The following is a 23395-nucleotide window of genomic DNA, read 5'->3' on the forward strand; positions in this document are numbered from 1 at the left end:
GACTATACCAGAAGGGCTCAAAAAATGTTCGTTTCCTAGTCTTTTTCCAACTGACATTTGGAGAAAAATATTCTGAATGTGGGGGTATTTGTGTTTTGTTTTGTTAGCTTTCAGGGTTTAGGTAGCCAGAGATCTATCTAGAATGAGAGAAATTAATTGGGGCAAAACAAAATATTTACATTCAAATTCTCAGATGCATTTGATGGAACTGTTCAGTGAAAGAGATTATTAATTAATAATAACTGGATTTCACCACCCAGACGAGCAGGACTGCAGACACCCAATTTAAGGCAAAATGTTGATTAAAGGTTTTTCAATCATCAGTGGCCCTAGGAAAATTGAAACAAAGGGGAAAAAAAAAAAAAAATCAAGATGGCTTATTTTCCCATGGGATTGAAAGGCCAGTAGTTTAAATGTTTTGACCCAAGAAGCATATTTTAATTTTCCAGCCAGCCCCTGGAAATCATGCATTCACCCAATGCCTATGATACAGATCTTCCAAAGCAATCGTTTACCAGGTAATGAGTGGAGACCATCCCTCCTGCCTACTTATTGGAGTCACTCTCTCCAAAGAGATTTAAGTGAGAAGCCCATCAAACAAAAGACTCGGCTAAGTTGGTAACACCCTTGGCAATATTTTAAAAATCCTAGCCTGCTGAAAGTAGGTACAGCTGTTCAAAAGACAACACTATATATTCCATCAAAATGTCCATCAAGGCCAAAATGACAGCCAAGACCAATGCAATGATGAGAAAGAACTAATACATCAGGTCATTCTTCCCTAGAAACCAACGGAGGCCAAATTGACCAAATCAGCTACTGCAGGCAAGTGTCTAATGAAATCCACTGCGCGGCTGACAAGCATGTCTGCAACTTCCTGTTGGTGGTCACCAACTCCACAAAAATGTGGGTCATCTGTGGGGAAGAGGCTACTGGGAGAAGTTCTATTCACCGCATCTAATGGAGATACTGCACCCACAGCCACTAACCAGAAACGCGCAATTTCTCCATGGGACCCAAAGGTTACATCACACCACAAGCACAGCACATCAAGCCCATGGAACGAAAAGGTCACTAACACAACAACCCATTACTGTTGCCTGATGCCGGTGACAAAGGCTTGGTTCCAGCCCCTCTTCCATTTGGGCTGCCTTCCCATGACCTGGTGGTTTCCTCTGCTCTAGATTCACAGAGCGGCTTCTCCATCCAGGAATGCTCAACCTTTTCACCACCAAAGATACCTGCCACTTCCTTCTTGACCCTCTGTGACCTCTGGAAGATGTCCTTATTTACCAAGTAAACTGTATTTTACATCATTTCTCCGCTTTTGTAAAACAAAGCATAGACAGTGCCAATCCCATCTCCGAATGAGCAGAGATAAGCAGCAGGACCAGAGTGAGTGGACAAGTGTCCTTACACATTCAAGTCACAGCACAGAACACCAATGCTTTGACTCGTCTACACAGAGGCTGATGGGTCTGAGTTAGTCCAGTCTAATTGACTGTGGGTAAATGAATGTGCAGTACATGTTAGCTATTTTTGAAGTACAGAAAATAGCATAAGATGCCCCATAATTGCCCCAGTGGAGCTTTACAGGCCCAGCGAACCCAGGGTGAGAATCACAAATATAACTCATGTTGGACAATTCATCATGTGTCACCAATGTGAAAGCCAGCACGGACTAGTACGGACAAAGGGGGCTTCAGAAGCACCCGGAGAACAAAAGCAGTAAAGCCTGGTCTTATGGGACAGACTGCTTAGCTCTGACCCCAACACTGACACGCACTTGCCCCATAATCTTTAAGGAGTTCTTTTTTAACCTCTCTGAACCTCAGTCCTATAAAATGGAGATATCGGTAATAAGGACTCCACAGGTTCATTGGGAGGATTAAATAAGAGAATGAGGGCACACTGCTTAACCCAGTGAGAGGCACAGAGCTAGTACTTGATAAATGTCAACAGTTAACATTATTTTGGCAGGCCTGAGTCCCAGGCCAGCCCCAACACACATGAGCTGTGTGAACTTGGCCAAATCATTTCCCCTCTCCGAGTTGTAAAACCAAGTCATTGACATCTACCTTATTCTGTTATTGTAGAGATCAAGCAAGACAGCAACTAATGTTCCTATTAATAAAGGTTGAGTGTTGGGGCGCCTGGGTGGCTCAGTCTTAAGTATGCGACTTTTGGTTTCGGCTCAGGTCATGATCTCATGGTTTGGGAGCTGGAGCCCCACCTCAGGTTCCATACTGACAGCGTGGAACCTGCTTAGGATTCTCTCTCCCTCTCTCTCTCTCTCTCTCTCTCTGCCCCTCCCCCCTCGCTCTGTCTCTCTCTCTCTCTCTCAAAGGTAAATAAACTTTAAAAAATAAACAAAGGTGAGTCTCTTCCTCACCCTTTTGTAATATCTGTGGTTTTTCACGCCCTTACCGTTTCATTTGTAGAACAACTGACAGCATGATACTTAAACTAATTCCTAAAGATTTGTGCTCGGGTCTTACGCTCTTTACCATCTCCGGCACCCAGCACAAGTCCAAAAGACAGGTGGTAATTCTCATTTCTGACATGATCATTATGTACACAGCCACACAACTGGGGGCAGGGGGGAGAGTGAAGGAACAACCTTAGCAGACACGACAGCTCTATTCCATAGCCTTAAAAATACTGTAAGACAGATCTCAGGAATACTCAGGTCTTAATATTAACATTTGCACTTTTAACTGTTTTCAAGAGGCTCTGAAGATCCAAGTCTTGTTTTCATGTTGCCGAGGCAGGAATCTGCCTGTAACATCCCTGTTTGTGGAAATAGGTCACTCAGCGGGTGAGCGGCCTAGCTGACCACCCGGCATCTTTTTTCTCGGTCCGCTTTATTGTTCTCTGCCCACTCATCTTAAACCCAGGGACAGTAGTAAACTGATTAGAAACTTTGCTTCTTTGTGGAAAATGGTCCTGAGAACAAAGGGACACTATAGTGGTTTCATGAATATGTTAATTCCAAAGGTCTTTGGTAAAACTTTTGTGTTTTCTCCTTACATATTTTAATTAATCTGAAGAAATTTTCCTTAATTTTTTTAATGGTTTTTTTTTTTTTTAATTTATTTTTGAGGGGGACAGAGAGAGAGAGAGAGAAACAGAATGCGAGAGGGGTAGGGGCAGAGAGAGACGGAGACACAGAATCCGAAGCAGGCTCCAGGCTCCGAGCTGTCAGCACAGAGCCCGACGCGGGGCTCGAACCCATAAAGTGTGAGATCACGACCTGAGCTGAAGTCGGATGCTTAACCCACTGAGCCACCCAGGCGGCCCCGATCTTCAGATATTTCTAAAATGGTACAGCCGCTATGGAAAATAGTTTGGCAGTTTCCTCAAGAAGTTAAACACGGAGTTACCATGGGGTCCAGCAATTCCACTCCTAAGGATACACGCCCAAGAGAATTGAAAACATAGCCACACACAAAGTCTGTACAACGAATGTTCAGAGCAGCATTATTCGTAATAGCCAGGAAGTGCAAATAACCCAGAGGTCTTACTGACTGATAAATGTGGTATGGCCATACAATGGAATATTATTGGGCAATAAAAGTAAATGAAGTATTGATACATGCCGAACAAACACGCTGTTCATATGTGATACAATATGGACGAACCCTAAAAATATTATCTTGAGTGAAAGAGGCCATTCACAAAGACCACATAGACGATTCCACTTACATGAAACGTCCAGAAGAGGTGAATGTGTTAGACACAAAGAGTTGATAAGTGCTTGCCGTGGGATGGCGGGACCAGGAGGGTAAATGGAGAGTGACCGCTGACAGGTACGGGTTTCTTTTTACAGGATGAAAATGTTCTAAAAATTGAATGTGGTGACAGTTGCCCAAGTCCGTAGGATATACAGAAAGCCAGTGAACTGTACATTTTAAAGGGGTGAATTATACAGTACCTGAATTACACCTCAACAATGCCGTTTTAAAGACAGCATTACAATCCAAGAAAAAAACGTTTCTCTAAACCAGGAGGATATCCAATGGCCCATTTATTTTCAGGGGCATTTGAGAAACTAAAAGTTCCAGGAGGCAGGGGTGCAGAGATAACTCACAAGTTCACTTGTCTAGTCAGGTTATGAACATGAAGCGTTTTAGTAGTCCTACAAGATGGGTTTCATTGAGTCTTATATAAGCACTGCCTTGAAAGTGTGGAGGGAGGGAATAATAGTACCACTGTTCGGAGGTTCCCACCAAGGAGATCAGGAACTAGCTGTCTGTCTGTCTATCTAGCTTGCTTGCTTGCTTGCTTGCTTGCTTTCTTTTCTTTCTTTCTTTCTATCTACCTATCTATCTATCTATCTATCTATCTATCTAATTTTTCTCCCTCCCTTCCTTTCTTTCTATTTATTTATTTTGAGAGTGTGTGCCACTGGGGGAGGGGCAGAGAGAGAATCCCAAGCAAGCTCTGTGCTATCCGCACAGAGCCCAGAGCACACAGCCCATCAGCAGGCTCGATCTCACAAACTGTGAGAGCGTGACCTGAGCCGAGATGAAAAGTCAGATGCTTAACCTACTGAGCCACCCAGGCGCCCCTCTCTGTCATCTTTCTTACCTTCTCTTCTCTGCCTCCCTAATAACTGGTCCTCACTCTCCGATTTCCCTCTCCTCAGACCCAGTGATCTCCAACACAAATCAGAGTAGATGAATCCTCTCTTAAAAATGGTTCATGAATATGTTAATTCCAAACGTTGTCTATAAAACCTTTAATTTTTTTCCTGACATATTTCAACTAATGTTATGCTATTTCTAAAACATGCTGCAGCCGCCATGGAAAAACAATTTGGCAGTTCCCCAAAAAGTTAAACATGGAGTTACCATATGACCCAGCAATTCCACGCCTAGGTATATATGGTGTTTGGTTTCTATATGACATTTTCCATAATAAAAAGGAAAACGAAAACAAAAATAAAATTTCATTTGCTCGGCTGGTTCTCCAAAATAAAGTTCAAGTTCCTCGGCTGCCTGCCTTTCACAGCCCCCCCTTTATAATCTGGCTCCAAGCTACCTCTCTAGCCTCATCCACAACATTCTCCCTCCCACACACAATACAAACACACAATGCTGTGCTTACCCCAGCCTCGCATACGCACCCTTCCCGGATGTATGTTCCTGTTTCCACAGCTCAGCACCTGCTGGTCCCTTTGCTGGATCGCCGTCTCCTCTTTCCGGGCATGTAAGCCAGGATTTCTCTTGCATGACCCAGCTCCAGTCGCTCAGGCAAACTTCCCCACTCTTCACTTTTCTGCTAGAGCCCCTCCTCTATCACTCCACATCAGCAACACTTAGCGTGCACAAGTATGCAAGTCTGTTTCTCACTCCCCAGCCTGAGGAATTCTTAAAGGTCAAGACACCCCGCGGGACCCAGCATATAGTAGGTGTTCAAGGAACATCCGTGGAAGACAAGACCCCCTACTCGAAAGACAGGTACCAACCTAGACTTAATTAAACAGGCTCTCTAGAAATTATACCGACTGATACCACAAACTAATTTGGGGGCCAGATCTAAAGAAACCATCAATGAGAACGGCTTCCTTCGTGTCAATATAATTATGTGCATTATGTGCTTTGGGGGTACATAAACAGGAACCAAAGCATACTGCTTATTATGACAAGGCGTTTATACTGATTTGCATTTCTCTGCAAAACTCTCGAGGCATATAATTTTGTTAATTTGTGACAAACCTCAAAAACACGCTTACCACCAATATTCTGATTGCAACATATACTTTCAAGGAACACAGAGATCAACAAGTTCCTTTCAAAAGTTTCCAACTGGATCTCATGTGTGTTGTTTGGTTTGCTTTTAAATTGGGGGGACTTTAATGCACATTCTAATTTGTAAATCTGGATCTAAAGGAAGGAGAGTTCCACAAGGATGTTGGAGAACCTGACCCAGCTTTCTTTTGAATGTTGGCACCGGTCATTAGTGCATGACCCTGAGGAAATTATTTAATCTGAGAGCCTCTGTTTCCTCCTCAGTCACATGAGAATATTCTCTACCTCAAGAAGCTTTTAAAAAGCAAAAGCTGGGGCACCTGGGTGGTGCAGTCGGTTAAGCGTCCGACTTCAGCCAGGTCACGATCTCGCCGTCTGTGAGTTCGAGCCCCGCGTCGGGCTCTGGCCTGATGGCTCAGAGCCTGGAGCCTGTTTCCGATTCTGTGTCTCCCTCTCTCTCTGCCCCTCCCCCGTTCATGCTCTGTCTCTCTCTGTTCCAAAAATAAATAAACGTTGAAAAAAAAAAAAAAGCAAAAGCTTCGCAAACTTGGTTTTCTTTTTCTTCCCTCCCGATACAGCGTTTGAAAAAGTGGGCGCCTGTTCAAACTCCAATCAGTCAGCAGTGATCTTTGGTAATGAGCACTTTCCAGAGCAAGTGCTGGTTTGAAGAAACATGGTATCGAAAAGCTGCCTTGTCCTTCAAATTCGCCTCATGTGTCTCTGGCCTCGCTCAGCTACTACCTGCCGATTTAGACTACAAGTTAACCCATTTGCCTCGCTCTTCCTTTGACACCAGCAAGGGAAAAAAAGAGAAGTTCTGGAGAACTGGACCTCACGAACGATGCTGATTTCAAACTCACAGCTACACAACACCGGAAAAATGGCATAAAAGGCAAGACACTGGTTGGAGGCCCTGCTCCTCCATGATGGCCAGGCGATCACCACCCAGTTCAGGCCTCAGGCTCCTCTCATCAGATCAAGGGCCCAGATGAGGACACAGAGACAAGGATGACAGCAGCCGCCACCACCTGCTGAGCGTCCCGCACCAGGCACTATGCCTGGCAGAGTCTCACAACCCTACAACACACGTACCATCCCACCGACAAAGGAGAAAACGGAGGCCTCGCACACATGCGGTGACTTTTTTTTTTATAATTTTTTTTTTTATAAATTTTTTTTTTTTAACGTTTATTTATTTTTGAGACAGAGAGAGACAGAGCATGAACGGGGGAGGGGCAGAGAGAGAGGGAGACACAGAATCGGAAGTAGGTTCCAGGCTCTGAGCCACCAGCCCAGAGCCCGACGCGGGGCTCGAACTCGCGGACCGGACCGCGAGATCGTGACCTGAGCTGAAGTCGGACGCTTAACCGACTGAGCCACCCAGGCGCCCCTATAATTTTTTTTTTTTAACGTTTATTCATTTTTGAGAGACAGAGAGAGACAGAGCATGAGCCAGCAAGGGGCAGAGAGAGGGAGAGGCAAAATCTGAAACAGGCTCCAGGCTCTGAGCGGTCAGCACAGAGCCCGACGCGGGGCTCGAACTCACGGACTGTGAGATCGTGACCTGAGCCGAAGTCGGACACTCAACCGACTGAGCCACCCAGGTGCCTGTCAGTGACTTCCCTGAGAGTACAAAGCCAGTACTAGCAGGCAAGCTCTCATCTGTCTGACTCTAAAGCCTGTGCCTCCCTCTCCAACCTCCCGACCAAGAGCCCTGTGTTTCTGGCTGAAATTAAAAAAAAAAAACAAAAAAAACAAAAAAAACACCTTGATATTGTTGATCATCATGCCTCCAAGCCCCTTCCAAATTCTAAAGATTCCATGAATCTAAGGCAGTGGAGAACTGTTCCTACAGAAAGGCTCATTCAACACACTCTGAGCTGTTTTGCCATTAATTATATACAGCTAGCTCTTCACTGCCCAACACGATCCTTCAGGTTTCTATTTATGTCCGAGGCACCTGGGTGGCTCAGTCGGTTAAGCGTCCAACTTCAGCTCAGGTCATGATCTCGCAGTTCATGAGTTCGAGCCCCGCGTCGGGCTCTGCTGACAGCTCAGAGCCTGGAGCCTGCTTTGGATTGTATGTCTCCCTCTCTCTCTCTCTCTGTTCCTCCCCCACTTTCTCTCTCTCAAAAATAAACAAACATAAAAATTAAAAAAAAAAAAAAGACTCCTACGTATGTCCTATATTGGGTCCCGTAGAACATACAGTACATATCTGGACTCAGTAAAATTGAAATGAATGAAATAGAATGAACTAGAAAAAAGCAAGTCTTCGCTGCATTCACTGCATAATCAATCTGATAATTAGCACGTCTGGTCCCCCACTTCCTCAAGAAATACAGAGTGTCCTGGACGACAGGTATTTTGAAAACTGTCAATCATGGCTGTTCTTTTGAGTCAGATTTTTCCCTGGGCTGGCAGAAGACACGGATAAGAGGTGACCCTGAGACATACCATTTGTCCAAACTCCCTCCCACCTTTCCTAAGGTGTGTTTGTCTTTCTCTCCAGATGATGCGGCCGTGTCCCTTGCAAAGGGGAAGAAAGCAGCCATCGGACATTACTGAGGTTCCTGTATTGTGACCTTCCCACAGGGGATCAGAAAACCTGCCCCTGCTTTTCTTCCACTAATGGAAAACATTTGTGTTCCCTCTGCCTGGTTTTTTCTTAGGATTCTCTTCCCACTTTTCCCCCTAGCATATTTTTCAGGCAATTCTGCTGCCAAAAAATGCAAGGATTTCATAGCACCACTGGGGAGTAAGAACACTAGGAAAGAAAGGGAAATACTACTATTACCAGGAGTAATAATAGCAACACAATACCTGGTAGTGATAGAGTGCTTTTTAACTTCCCAAAGTGCTTTCAGATTCATGACCTCATCTGAGTTTCACCGGACAAGGGGGTCACTAGGTTTCTTGCTTATTTTCCAGATGAGGAAAGTGAAGCCTGGAAAGGTTAAACAATTTTTGCCCAAGTCACACGCAGATCTGAGTGAATCCAAAGCTGGTATTGTTTCTACAATACTTTGCCAGGCTAACTTTGATCCTATGAAGGCTCTATTCAAGAACCTCATTTATTCATTTCGCTTGTCACTCATACACAAACTTCAATATCTCAAAAGAAAATATTTACAAAGTTAACACCTCATGTTTCCAAAGTGGTCACTGGGCTGGCAACTTCCACTGAGCAGAACTCAGTTTAGAACCCGGAAATAAATAAAAAATCCCGGCCTCTCGGCAATCAGAAGACATCACACCTAGTCCCTGCACTAAAAATCACAGACCTTCAGGCCCGCACGCAGAGGTAGTTTTTCCTTTTGAAAGAATTCTAACAAGCTTCATGATCTTTGCTGAGAGACAGGTGTGCTGGCCACCAACGAAAAAACTACAGACGACCTAACAACGTGAAAACTGGCAGAACAATCGGTCCAGGGACAAAAGGCCCAGCACATAACCAATTGCCCTTAAGACACAGCTGTTGAACAACATAGTTAATATCCGACTGGCTTGATGAGAATCACCAGAAGCTTTTATAAAAAACAGGACCCCAGGTCCTGGCCCAAAGCCTGCCGAATCTGAATCTCCTGAGAAGGAGCCTGAGAATCTCCATTTCACATCAGATGGGTTTCCTTACTAGATGAGTTTGTGACATACTGATATAGTAGGCATCCCCCAAATAAGTCATTACCCCTCATATAATGTGCGCTGGTTGAATTGACACAGTGGGTAGGGTGTCTCCATAAATATAACTGCCCACACAGGGAAGAGGTCCTCGACTACAATCTCATTAGCATCATGCTGTGACCAACTGGGCTTGCCAGCCCAAACAACTGCACAGGAAGGGGAAAGAAAAAATCCAAAATTGACAGGAAATCAAAGGGGCTAAAAGTGGAAAAGGCCACCAACTCTGGCTTTAACAGCCTCCCACAAAGACAGCTAAACCCCTCTGGTGTCTTGGGAAGAAAGAGCTAAGGGAAAACAAAAACAGCACAAAAAGACCCTGGCCGTTCGGACAGTTAAGGAAACTGAGGTTTTCAACCATTCTGGAAAAGTCATCATGGCTTACCTATGAAATGGAGGTTCCTTTCTCTTTTTTTTTTTTTTATTATTTTTTTTAACGTTTATTTATTTTTGAGACAGAGAGACGGAGCGTGAATGGGGGAGGGGCAGAGAGAGAGGGAGACAGAGAATCAGAAGCAGGCTCCAGGCTCTGAGCCATCAGCCCAGAGCCCCGATGCGGGGCTCGAACTCACGGACCGTGAGATCGTGACCTGAGCTGAAGTCGGACACTTCACCGACTGAGCCACCCAGGCGCCCCTGGAGGTTCCCTTCTTTATTTCAACCCACGCAGGATGCCTGGCTGGACAGTTCACCAGTGGATTAATGAAAACCTGTTTCTACATTCTGTGGTTCACATAGTAGATTAAGCTATCAAAACGTATTGAGTTATTGAAAACACATAGTGACTATAATAAAAGAGCAATAAAAAAAGGGAAAAGTCACCTGTTGTGATGGTATGCTTGTGACTACAGCCTACTCTTGAACAACACAGATTTGAACTGCATGGGTCCACTTACAGAGATTTTTTTCAATACAGTACAGTACTACAAATGTATCTTTCCTTTCTTAAGATTTTCCTAATAACATTTCCTTTTCTCTAGCTCACTTTAACGTAAGAACACAGTATATGATACCTATAACGTACAAAATACGTGGTAATTGATGTTCATGTTTACCAGTAAGGCTTCTGGTCAACAGAAGGCTCTTAAAGTTTTGGGGTCATACGCATCGCTCAAGGGTCAGCTGTACTATACATTTCAGGAGGCAGGTTAAGGGACACATCTGGCCAAGGAAAAATCTAGCTAGTTTCTCAGCATATTGGGTTAACTTTAGTACTGGTGCTTACTTTTCCTTCCAGAAAGAATACCAATATTACCTTATGGTCAGCATTCATTCTTTGGTAAAAAAGATGACACTTCAGTTGATGGTAAAGGGTCCAACAGAAGGAACAACTGGGTTTCTACATCGCAGTATCTACCAGCACAGAATCATAAAACTGTTAGTGCTGCAAGAGATCTGAGATGATCTAGTCCCTTCCTTTTGTTGTGATAATGAAGAAACCCAGGCCCAGGGAAGTCAAGTGACTTTCTCCACAGTTACATAGTGACCTAGTGGCAGTCTGAGGCCAGAACTCCTATTTCTAGGCTCATCACTGTTGTGACTCACTGAGATAATGGACAATGAAGAGTTAAGCAGAGTGCACCCATGAGGGTAGATAGTCCACAAATGTGTCACTCCTCTCTACTAGAAATCCGTCACAGAATGTTGCAAGGCAGCTTTACACATTAGAGATAATCCCGCCCAACCAGTCATTTTACTACTGGGGAAAAAAAAAAAAAAAAAAAAAAAAAACCTGAGATCCACAGAAAACCAGCTTGTCCACAACCACACAACTGGATGGTAGCTTTGGCCACCCTGGAACTGGAAGCTTTCTGGCTCCAAGTCTCCTGCTCTCTTCACTACACCACACTGCCTCCCTTCCACAGTTAAAAGTGAGTAGTTTAATAATATCACAAGAGGGTGTTATGTAGCCCATATATGGAACCAGTTCTAGGATTTTACCTCCACTGTTTAAGTGAAAATCAAGAAACATCCAAGAACATTCTGGAATCACTAAATTACCCAGCATAGTTGCTGAGTGTCCAGATTCTATATTTTTACCCGTTTGAGCTTCTTTCTCTTTGCTTCGTGATACTACACCCATCGACTGCATTTCCTGGCGGGAAAGGGCACAGGAGTCCAGCCTTCCAGGCTAAATCCGACCAAGCACCTGCTTCTTCAAACACCTCCCACCCCCTACCCTAAGTTCAACTTACCTACCTTCGGGTATCAAAAGCCAAATGAGGACAGTTGGGTTTTTTGTTTGGTTGTTTTTTTTTTTTTTTTGAACAAACAACTTTCTCTAAAGAGAGCTCAGGGTACGCTGTTGTTGAGCAGTTGGCTCAAGAATTCTGCTCAGTTTTAGGGTCCACTTTCTCAACTACAGTTTAGCGTCCCGATGAATGGGATGATATCATCTGTCTTCAACTTACTGGGCAAACGTGACATTCTCCTATTTGAAGTGAAGCTTTCTGGTCTTCACCATACTATTCTTACTGAGTATTTCATGGTCTCATCTACTTATTATTCTGAGACACAATGTATGAAGACAACCACAAAACCTTCATCCAGGGCTCAGGTATAAATCCCTTGCATTTGCCCAAGTCTTAAGAGAGGACAAAAAACTTTCACATCCACTATTTCTTCTGATCCTTGCAGCAACGTAACGAAGTGGCCAAGCTGGCCACTGTTTTGCAGATTAGCTAACTGCGCTCGAAGGATGAAGGGCCTTGAACAAAGCCGACGCATAAAAAGCTGGACCTGTCTCAAACTGCCTAGACCTCAAAGTGCATGTGTTGGAAGGAGGCACTCAGTAAATACCTGGGATGAGGGACAGGAAAGAGGGAAAGCAGGGGCATAGAAGCTCCGCATGGATTTACCAAATCTCTGCCTTTTGCTACAGCCACGGACTGCTGGTGGTCCTTCTTTGGAACTGCAGTCGCACAGAGTAAAAAGGTGCCCTCAAAAATCTGTGAACTACTTAGACTCACAACCAGCCCCAAATCAAAACAATGCTATGGGGCCACAAAACCGTATCATTAATTAGAAGAGTTCAATCACGTTTATCCATTTGCTTTGGTGCAAATGGGTAACTGGGAAATGTAGAGAGGGAGGACTTTGTGCGAACGGTTTCATAATTTTCTGGTAAGAATCTGAGTTTGAGGGGCGCCTGGATGGCTCAGTCAGTTAAGCATGTGACTCTTCATTTCAGCTCAGGTCATGATGGATCTCAAAGTCCACTGAGATCGAGCCCCACACAGGGCTCTGCACTAAGTGTGGAGTCTCCTTGGGATTCTCTCTTTCTCTCTCTCTCTCTCTCTCTCTCTCTCTCTCTCTCCTCCACTCACACACACTCTCTCTCAAAGTAAATAAATAAACATTTTTTTTAAAAAACCTGAGCTTGAGGGGCACCTGGGTGGCTCAGTCGGTGAAGCGTCCGACTTCGGCTCAGGTCATGATCTCGCGGTCCGTGGGTTCGAGCCCCACGTCGGGCTCTGTGCTGACACCTTAGAGCCTGGAGCCTGCTTCAGATTCTGTGTCTCCCTCTCTCTCTGACCCTCCCCCATGCATGCTCTGTCTCTCTCTGTCTCAAAAATAAAAATAAACATTAAAAAAAAAATTAAAAAAAGAAAAACCTGAGCTTGAAAAGGAGACTGACTCCAGTCCTGCTCACTGAGAATTAGTCCTCAACCCATATTGACTTCAGTGTGAACCTCAGTCCTTCCCTTCTCTGACACGCTGGCTTTCTCACCTAGGAAATGGAGGTGATCTCTCCACAAAGGTGGAGATACATTTATATTAAGAAGAGGTGAACAGGGCTTAGAAGGACAGTGGATGCTCCTCCCTTCTTGCCTGGGAAGGTCCTCTGCCACTGTCATGTCCCCTGCTACACCAGAACCCATGCACAAAACACAGGAGGCGGTACATGTTACATAATTGAAAGGAAAACAAAACCAATTTCAGAAAGACTACCACACAAAGATTCTTAACTGTGTTTACAAAAGCAATTAGTTGGCAAAGACAGCTGTTCAATGGGAGGTAAACTCCCTTTGGTGTCCTCAGACACCAGATTCTTCTGGCCTTCAAGCCAAGAGTGTTTTGTTGTTTTTTTTCACTAAGAATTTAGCGTTCCAAGAAGGTATGAGAAACGAGTTCAACCACTAGCATATTTCCACTCACATAACACTTATGTAGCACATCAGCTTTTATTTTTTCCAGATACAAGGAGATGAAGCTTGCTATGTATTCCTGTGAGAGAATAAACAGAAAACTATGCTTCTCTTTTTAATATATTAGTGCCCTGTAATCCAGACCATATGATCAATAAACTATATAAAAATTAAATCATACTGACAGTCTGAGGCAAAAAGTGAACCAAGTAGAAACAATGTTTTAGGACCGTTGTGTAGGGGATATTAAAATCACATGCTGGTTATTAACTTTCTTTTGGAAGTCAAAGAGTTCTCCTGCATAGGTTTCTCAAGTGCTTACCTTATGGCTTTTCCTATTAATTAAAGGTGTTAGGCATTAAGTTGGTGATGATGTATTTTGGTCTATGCACAGGGGAGACGCTGATAATAAGTCACTTTGAAAAGGACTTTGTTGACATAGTTTTAATGGCACGGCATATACCCTTAAAATAGATAGCTACATGCCTCATAATAAAATGCAGGGTCCGGCTATCACCTTTTTGAGGTAAACAAAATCGTTTATTCAACCAGACCTGCAGTGAGTCAACATAATAGCAAAGTAGAGAATATTAGCTTCCGGTGGGGGGGACACAGGGAGAGTTGGGGCAGATGACCTAAAATGCACAATCATACACATCGCTCGCACCTTCCACGCACAACAGTGTCCCTGGCTAAACCATAGCCGATAGTTGGGTCTTCTTGCAAATTCCTTCACACTTCTTTTCCCTTTACTGAGAATGCATCCTCTCTTGGGGAGGGCCTTCTGAAATCAGCAGAGTGGAAGGGGGGAGGAGAACAATGAAACTGTTCAAAGGCTGTCAGGCATGTTCTACCTTTGTTTTCCTAATCACAAAGTGGGAGGCAGGAGGGTACGAGGCACAGACCGTCTGGGAAGAGTTTACCTTACCGCCAACAACACGCACCAGTAAACACTGGGAAGCCCCAGACAAGTTTACAGCAAACAGCTTCAATGTGTTTAGTGTTTTCCTTGTACTCCCCCAGGACCAGGGAGGGCCTTTTAAAAATTCAATAGCTTGGCAGCAGACTTGAAATACTAATCTTCCCGCTGTGCAGGATAATAAGCCGGCGGCCCTCAGGAAGGTAGGCCCCCCAGTGACAATTCCTTTACATAGCATCTTAACGTTCAATTTCTAGCAAGAGGTGCCAAGGGGATTTGTGCCTCTCTTCCCTTCCACAGAGCACAGTTTTATGGACAGCTGTCTCTCTGGGCCCAAAGGGGACCATTCTTATGTTTTCATAATCCTAAGGGTCCCATCTTTCTTTGACTCCCAAACTTACTACGGACAGTCAAGCCAAGGACAGACGGACGTCAGTAAGGACCTCGCTGCAGAAAGAGTCAGCAAACACAAAGAGAAGTGTACCTCCAGCCCACTAAGTCTCTGGTTTGCACAATGTGCACGGACAAATCCATTTCAAAGGGGACTTAAGTCTCCGTGCAGGAGTTCTATTTTAAGGGAACTGAACTGGGAACACAGATGTTTCTTCAGTTAGCAGAGTTGGCAGAACAGCTCCTGGACCAAATCCGAGTTCTTAATGCAGGAAGGGGCCTTAGGAGAGCATCTAATTCAACCCACTCACTCCACTGACGAGGAAACTGAGGCCAATGAGGCAGTGGGGTGGCACACCCAGCAAGTGGCAGTGTTCTGATGACAAGTCCTGCGCGCTTTCCATTACGCCATGAAGCGCTTAAAAAAAAAAAAAAAAAAAAAAAAATTCTACTCTGACTTCAACCTTGGAACTCCTGTAGATTCATGTCAATAGCTTTCTCCTGCCTCCTACCAAGTTCATAAATCCTCCTCGCTCCCCGCTCCATTCTTTAACGCCCACCGCTCTTCCGGCAGGGGCATCCAACTAGTGGGGAAAACAGCAAAGGACCACCGCCTCAACTTTCTGGGACTGCCGTTAACCGTGGTGCCACAACATGAACTCGATCCTGGCTTGCCTGCCCCGTGCCTCGGTCTTCCTAATCGGTGAAACGGGGTTCCTCACCCATCCCGCACCGAGTCAGGGCGAGGGCTGGTTGAAGCCAGGGCCGCGACACCGCCCACCCCTGGCACACAGTAGGCGCCCAACAAGTTGCAGTGGAACGGGCGCCCGCATCAAGGCCCCGGGGCGCACCTTCCTGCCCCCCCCGGGGGGCGCGCGGGGAAAGGCCAGCCCGAGAGCCGCCGGGCCGCGGCGGCGCGAGCGGAAGGGTTGGGTGTTTACACACATTCAGCGAGGAGGCAGCGCGGCTGCAGGCAGGGGCCCGGCGCCCCCGGAGATCCATTTTACTAGGACGCGGGGCCACAGGCTCGGCGCGGGCTCCGGGTCACGGTTCCGCCCACGGCCCTGCGTAAGGAGGCCGACCCCGCACCTTCCGCGGGACCCTGCCTGCTCCCCCAGCCGGAGACGGCTTGTAAGGGGCCGCGGGCTCCGGTGGCCCGGGGAGCCTGAGCGCGCCCCCACGCCCGCTTCCAGGCCGGGAAGCCGGCGGCCCGGGGAAGGGCGGGCGCCGGGGCTCGGGCGGCGCGAGGGCTCCGGGACAGGGCTGGGGTGGGGTGGGGGTGGGGGGCCGGGGCTGACGGCGCGGGGCCGAGCTCACCCATGAAGAGGCAGAAGAGGTCGAGACAGATGAGCAGCGCCCGCTTGCTGCCGCCCTTCCTCGGGTTGTTGTTGAGCGCCGGGCTGCCGCCGTTCTTGCTCTCCGGGGCGATCGCCTTGTCGTACTTGTAGTTTTGCATGGCGCTGGCTGCAGCGCGAGCCTCCGGCCCCGCGAAGACGCCCGGCGGCGGCGGCGGCGGCGGCGGCCACACACCCGCGCGCCCGGCCCGCCTCCCGGCCGCGGCTGCTCGGGGACGCGGCGGGTCGGCCCCCGCTGGCGGCGCGGCGGCGACGGTGCAGCCCGCCGCGCGCTTCCCGCTGCAGCCCGGGCTGTGTTCGGCTCCCCGCTGCTCCTCCGCGGTCCTCTCTCAGCCCCCAGCCGTGCGAGAGTCCGGGGGGACGAGAGCCAGATGCCGAGCAGAAACTTCTGCAGAGAGCTGTGCTGCCCGGGGCGCGCGGGGCTGGCGCGTGTCCGGCTGCGCGAGCGGGCGAGTGGGCAGCGCGGGCGCTCGGCCACCTTCCTCGGCTGCTGCTTCCTTAATGAATGGGAGCTGCTCCGAGCCCGGCCGGAGCGCCTGCCCCGACTCCCAACTTCTGCTCCCTCCTCTTCCTCCGCCTCCTCCTGCTGCCGTAGCGGCTGCTGTTGTGGTCGCCTGTGTTTGTTTCTGCACTTTTATTGCACGAGGTCCTTTTAAAAAGAGAAGGCGGGGGGGAGGAGGGGGGGTCCTTACTTGGCTCCGAAGAGATCCCGAAAGCACAGCCCCTTCCTTAAACTGCCTAAGACGTAGGATAATTAAGGCCACATTTTCCCCCACCCCCCTTCAAAAAAAAAAAAAAAAAAAATCCTAAAAGGAAAAGTTAACTCTCAAACCAGAGAATCCGGGAGCCCCTAGCGTTCAGAAACACCAAGTTGTCACAAAAGGAAAACGATATAAATAAAAAAACATTGTCTTGCTGGCCCTTGGGTCGGCCAAAAGTTGAGGCTGTATGCATTCGTTTCTCCTCCCTTACAGATTCGGGGCTTTCAAGGATTTATTTTGGTTTGAATCGTATTAATGGTGAAAATGCTCAGGGAAAAACGCCCGGCACTGGATTCTGAGCTAGATTCTGAAGATAGGAACTTGAGACACGACTTTGGAGCCAGAGCCTGTAGATTTGAATCGCGGCTGTGGCTCTGTGCCTCAGTTTCCCCATATGTAAATGCATGTGTTAACTGTTTCTCCCAAATACAGTAACTGTAAAGATTGAATTAGTTAATCCATGTAAGCATCTAGAACGGTGCCCGGTACAAAGAAATGCTACGTAAGAGTTAGCCATGACCTTTATTCCAGTTTCTGGGGATGAAGGCGTCCCAAGCCGTCAAGCCACTCTGCAATATCTGTAATATTATTTTACATTATTTTGTATGAGTTCATCCTTCTTCCAGGTAGAATACTATATCAACATTTACGGGGCAAGAGCCTTCCCCTATATCTTCTATAGTGCTTGGCAGAGAACTGGGCACACAGGGGACGATAAATGGACACTTTTTCCAGCTGTCTTTTTTGTGCATCAAGAAAGAGTTGTAGCTTGCTGATACATTTACACTGACTTGTTGTGGGGTTCAGTGACACCTGTATCCAGCCACCGTCAACCACTTGTCCTTTCCAGAACAGTCCTTTGACACCATTCTCTTGCCCTCCTACTCCCTCTGCTTATGACGCACATCTATCCTTTCTCTAGCTAGCAAAAGGCTTCTGTTGCTCTAGAGTCCTCTGAAATGTCACCTCTCTGAGCCCTTTCTTGACCCTTGGGCAGAATTAACTTCACTTTCAACCTTTGTTTAGAACACTGTCGTGGCACTTATCACCGTCTGGTTTGGCGTTATAGTTAGGAAAAATCAGTTGCACAGCATCTGTACCGTCCCCAGCACAGGGTTTGGTATCTGCTCAATTAAGGCGAAGTCCAGCCTGGACAAGTCGGGCTGGCAAAGAAAGGTAAAATCTCTGTCTTCTGGAATCTCCAAGACAGCTTTGGAGCTGGGGCATCCAGATGTGTCACACACACAGCACTCTCAATTCAAATAGCAACAAGTAAAAGCCAGGATAGCTAAGAGAACAGATTCCTTCCTAGCTTTTCAGTGAGACCCACCTCTTGAAATGTTAAAATGGCAGAAACAATACAATGTGATTATTGACCTTCGGAAAGGAATTCGGGGATTCTGGAGTCTTTCCCTTGCCCACTCAACCCTCTTTGTAATGATAATCACCCTTGAAGTTCTAAGTCACCAACCCCTGTCTTTGGAATTTCGATCTGCAAGTAAGTCCAAGTCTTGTCGAAACCTCAGACCCCTCCTATCTTCCCCCCTCCTTGGGCACCTGTGCCACTCAGATATCTCCGTGTATTCTACTCTGTTCTATCATTAGAATTTTTAGAGTTACCTCCTTTTCCATCTCCTGTATGCTTTTCCTTATCTGCGAAATGACCTGTATTAAGAATAAACGTATTTAAGAATAAACATTGTAAAAGCCAGCCTTTTAATGTAGCTAAATGGTATTACAACTCTTCAATCTTGTCGGTTCCTAAAGTAATTGGGTGAGATTGTTAACTTTAGCTGGCACTAGACTGAATACTAAGAACCTAACATTCAAGTTCTCCAGGTTGAATTCAGCTGCTTGCTAAGAAGGCAAAAAAATCTGTTCCAAGAGCAGATAAGAGGGAAAATGAATGGATGTTGAAGTAAGTTTTATATTTCCATTCACAGGGCTCTGCAGGTTATCTTTTGTTCATAACAAAAAGATCATAGCGCTGATTGAAGCCTGTAGTTGTATGCAAACAAGTACTGTATTTGAATTACTCTTCCAGGGAACAGAATGGCAGAGATACTCATTAAAATTGACTTGAACAAATCACAAGTACAGTGTCAATATCATTCTTTACACAATAGGAAATCAAACCACCTAACCAGATACGTGAACGTGAAGGCATCTTTGCTTTAAACTCTAAAATTGAGCAATCTAACTAGCAAGTTAAATGCAGTGGAACAGACTTCATAGTTTAGAATGGTGTCATTTCAAAGTAATTAAGTCATTAAAATTCCTGGTAAACATAGCTTACCAAAACTCACTCCTGAAAATGGCATTCAGTTCACTAAACTAGTCCGTATAAGAACTGTAGCATCAGCAGGGATAAATGCCTTTTTTAAGATTAACTTATTATGTGTGACAACCACAGCACATCATATTCTTAAATAACTGATACCTCCCAAGAGATTTAAATGGCTTTCATTTCTAAGATCTCCTGTTACCTCATTATTTTATTTCTCTTTCTCTTTAACCCCTAACATTTAATAATTAATCTTTTTTGTTTGTTTGTTTTGTTTTGTTTTTTGAAAAGGCGTGAACTGGTTCTGGAAATATTTAGAGGAAAGGTAACTGAGTGCCTTTACATGAGAGTGTGTAGTCCAAAGGTCAAAGCAAGCCAATGAAATTCACTTAAGGAGACAGATAAGTTTTGGTTATGAAGTACCCCATTTATCCAGTTTCTTTAAAACTGGTACATTCCACCTCTGGATTATACTAGACAAAAATTGCTAGATTGCTTTTTTGTAAGTGCTAGATTTGGAATCATGAGTGTTGCTACAGGAGTGAGTAGAGGCCGCCACAGTAATGGGCCTAGGAAAAGGCAGGAAGGAGGTGCCTAGGTGGCTCAGGCAGTTAAAGGGCCAACTCTTGACTTTGGACTCGGGTCATGACCTCCCTGGTATGTGGGATCAAGCCCCGCATGGGCTCTGTGCTGACAGCGAAGCCTGCTTGGGATTCTCACTCTTCTCTCTCTCTGCCCTTCCCCTATTTTCTCTCTCTCTGCTTCTCAAAATAAGGAAATAAACTTAAAAAGAAAAGGCAGGAAGGAACAGGGGATTTGAGGTCTGAACATCTCGGATCTGCTGTTTGACCTGAGGCAAACTGAGCAACTTCTCTGAATCTCAGTTTTCTCAACTTTTAATTTCAATTTCAATTTAATTTCAATTTTTCCCTGGTTTTGAGGACTAAAACATTAAAAATGAAAGAACACATTTTGAGAATACTCAATACAAAATAGGCAGTTGATAAATGTTTAGTTGAATGTTAGTATTTTAAGCGAACACTTTATTTCTACAATACACCTAATTTAAACACACATATTCAAAAAGTGTTTATCAACTACTAGCTCTGAATATATACCATTTAGTTTGAGTTTATCCTTCCCTAAATGCGATGATACCTTAGGCTTCTTTATTCCTGTCTTTTTTTTCTAAATGTGCGATCTCCTGAGATTTCTCCTCCTCCCTGCCCTGAGGGGGTGCGCAGTTCTTAGAGGTACTGCATTCCCAGGTCCCTGTGGAGTAGACTGAGCAAGCTCCAAAAATCCATTTACTAGATTGTCTTCAGATAAAGGACATATCAGATATTAACCTGATAAGAACAGATACTACACTTGATCTTAGCTCAAAGGCCGAGAAGTGATGCACAATTTCCTGAGATTTCTGAAGTAAATCAAACATGCTTATTTTTAAAAGCCTATTTAGTTACATGTTGTTTTCTTCAGGATTGTTTGTGAAACTCAAGAAAAGCCATTTGCTTAAACTAACAATCTTGTACAAGTGAGAGTACTCGCACTGTAAATGCACTTTCACATCTATTACCTCATTTTATCCTTACAAGTCACTGAAGTAGGTGGGGTTGCTTTCATCAGCCCATTTTATAGATGAGAAAACTGAGGCAAGCCCATTTAACTGGCTAGAACTGGTTTTCCCCGTAGGTAAAATGGAAATGATTCTAACATTAGCTCATGCAGTATAAAATAGAGCCCTTTACAGTTTGTAAATGTATTTACATTCATTGATCTCATTTCAAGTAGATAAGGCAGACATTATTATCTTTGTTTTAGAAATAGAGGTACTGAATTTGGGAAAGATAGGAACTTTGTTTAATGTTTATTTATTTTTGAGACAGAGAGAGAGCATGAACAGGGCAGGGTCAGAGAGAGAGGGAGACACAGAATCTGAAACAGGCTCCAGGCTCTGAGCTGTCAGCACAGAGCCCGACGCGGGGCTCGAACTCACAGACCGCAAGATCATGACCTGAGCTGAAGTCGGACGCCCAACCAACTGAGCCACCCAGGCGCCCCAGGAACTTTGTTTAAAGTTGGAGATAAGGAGATTCCTGAAGCACCACTAGAATCCCAGGTCTCTAAATTTCTAAACCAGGATTCTTTTCTTTACACCACAAGGTCTCACCTCCAAAGGTACTTGGAAATTTCTGCTTCTGCGCAGTGGTTTCACAGAATTAATTTAGAAGGACTGCAGAATCAGCCACATGTCTTTATTTAGAAAGCAGAGAACATTTGCTTTTGTTTTGTTTTTTTCTTACAGACTTGAAAAGGAACAACATTGTTGCACCTTGTGTAGCAGAAAGGAAGGCTCGGGTTCATGATTTGTCAAGCAGTTATTTGTTACGGAAATGGACCTTTAGTAACAAAACAGTTACTGTAAAGCGGCCTGGATTATGTCAGTACTTCTTCATCTTTTTTACCAGCGGTAATCTTTTCTTTAGCTAGAAATTAGGGCAGTTAAGAGCTCACCTTACAGTAATTCAAATAGTTAATGTTGTTATTCAAAGCAACAGAATCTAGAATGGATGGAGGAACTTGCGCATAAAGACGCTGCGGGATTTCTCTCTAGAATAGTGAAACTAGTGCGGTTGGTCGCTCAAAAGGAGACTGATGCTGCCACCTTGTGTCACTGGTGAAAAATGCTATGATTCCCAAAGAGTGAAATTGTCATCATTGGGGACTGGGGGATGGGGAATGGCTGGAACTGGAATTCAGAGCTTTTCTATCATGTATGAAATAATCACAGCCAACAATCATCGGGATTTTTCTGTTCCCCGTATTTCTCATTCATGCAACAGATGTGATTATCGAGTGTCTACAGCGTACCGGTCTCCTAGGAGCTAGGGGTACAGCAATGAAGAAAGCAGACAAAACTTCCTGTCCTCATTGAGCTTTTTAGGTCTCTGGTTGTTTCATATGTATGCACTCATTTAATATTCTAAACAACCCTATGAGAGAGGTCTTCCCATTTTACGGATGAGGTTACTGGGGCACAGGAAGATTTAGCAAATGGTCTAAGATTACGCAGCCACTAGGTGTTAGAGCCTGGATTTGAATGGAGGCGGTCTGATACAGGAGCCACCGGGACTTTGATCATGAGGCTATACCACGTAAACTTTGTCCTCTGACCAAGGTACACAAAGATTAGTTGCACAAGAGGTACTTTAGCTTGTGTGTCTGGGAGGAAGAGGTAGAAGGCTGTGTGTGTGTGTGTGTGTGTGTGTGTACGTATTCACTGAAATCTTATATGTACATATGCACTGTATACATATATGTGCATATAATCACTGTGTATGTATGGGTATTTATCCACTCATTTACTCACGAAATTTTCATGAGCACCTCTTTTCTACCAGAATGCATGCAAAGTGCTAGAGATAATCGAATTAAAGCTTTTGCCCCTTTCTTCACATGACTAATTTTTAGTAGGAGAAAAACATAAACAAATAGTTGCAATATAATCAGGACACTTATCACATTTGATTGTAGAGACTTCGTTGTTATCTTCAAAAGGCTATAATCGCCTTGAGACTAAAGCCAAACCTTTGCGTCTAGCATGGTGCATAGAAAGCCTTTAAAAAGTAGTCGTTGGATGAATGATGAGCTGACAGTTAGTTGTAAGCTCCACATTCGGCCATCAGGGAATGTTTCAGGGCTGGTAAGTCACAGCTGCATAGGAGAGTTGGAAAAGGTGTATGATAATTTGAGTACATAGAAACAAAAGTGTAAAACCTCTGCTTTACATCATACACAAAACTGAATCCTAGACGGGTCATTGACAAACGTTGAGTGATAAAATACAGCTTTTTGGGATAAAACAAAGGAGAACATATTCAAGAACTGTGATAGGCAAAGATTTCTTATATAGGAATAAAAAGCATTAATGACCAAAGAAGAGACATACATTGGAACTCATGAAAATTAAGAACTTATGTGTATAAAATACATGTCGGGTCCACCAAACTATGGCCAATGTACTAAATTCATCCTGCTATATGTCTTTGTACAGCCTGTGAGCTCAAAATGGTTTTTATATTTTCACGTGGTTGAAAAAAG

The 23395-nt window shown here is 44.9% G+C and overlaps 1 protein-coding gene and 1 pseudogene across 3 annotated transcripts in view; both read right to left on the bottom strand.

Moving 5' to 3' along the window:
- Positions 1 to 16883, bottom strand: part of PLPP3 (phospholipid phosphatase 3) — an 88102-nt gene extending 71219 nt beyond the window's left edge. The window contains exon 1 of one of the 3 annotated variants that reach the window (XM_045477540.1): positions 16209 to 16883. In XM_045477540.1, the coding sequence (XP_045333496.1) occupies positions 16209 to 16347 (139 nt within the window). In that variant the 5' untranslated portion in view covers positions 16348 to 16883. Of the gene's footprint in view, positions 1 to 5128; positions 5255 to 16208 lie in introns of those variants that run through there. The other 2 variants (XM_045477537.1, XM_045477538.1) reach the window with 2 other exon arrangements.
- A 3639-nt stretch (positions 16884 to 20522) lies between these two features.
- LOC123600289 lies at positions 20523 to 20692 on the bottom strand (annotated as a pseudogene).
- Positions 20693 to 23395: the final 2703 nt, after the last annotated feature.

The sequence above is a fragment of the Leopardus geoffroyi genome, chromosome C1 (assembly GCF_018350155.1).
Source record: "Leopardus geoffroyi isolate Oge1 chromosome C1, O.geoffroyi_Oge1_pat1.0, whole genome shotgun sequence".
In the NCBI taxonomy this organism is placed as follows: domain Eukaryota; kingdom Metazoa; phylum Chordata; class Mammalia; order Carnivora; family Felidae; genus Leopardus; species Leopardus geoffroyi.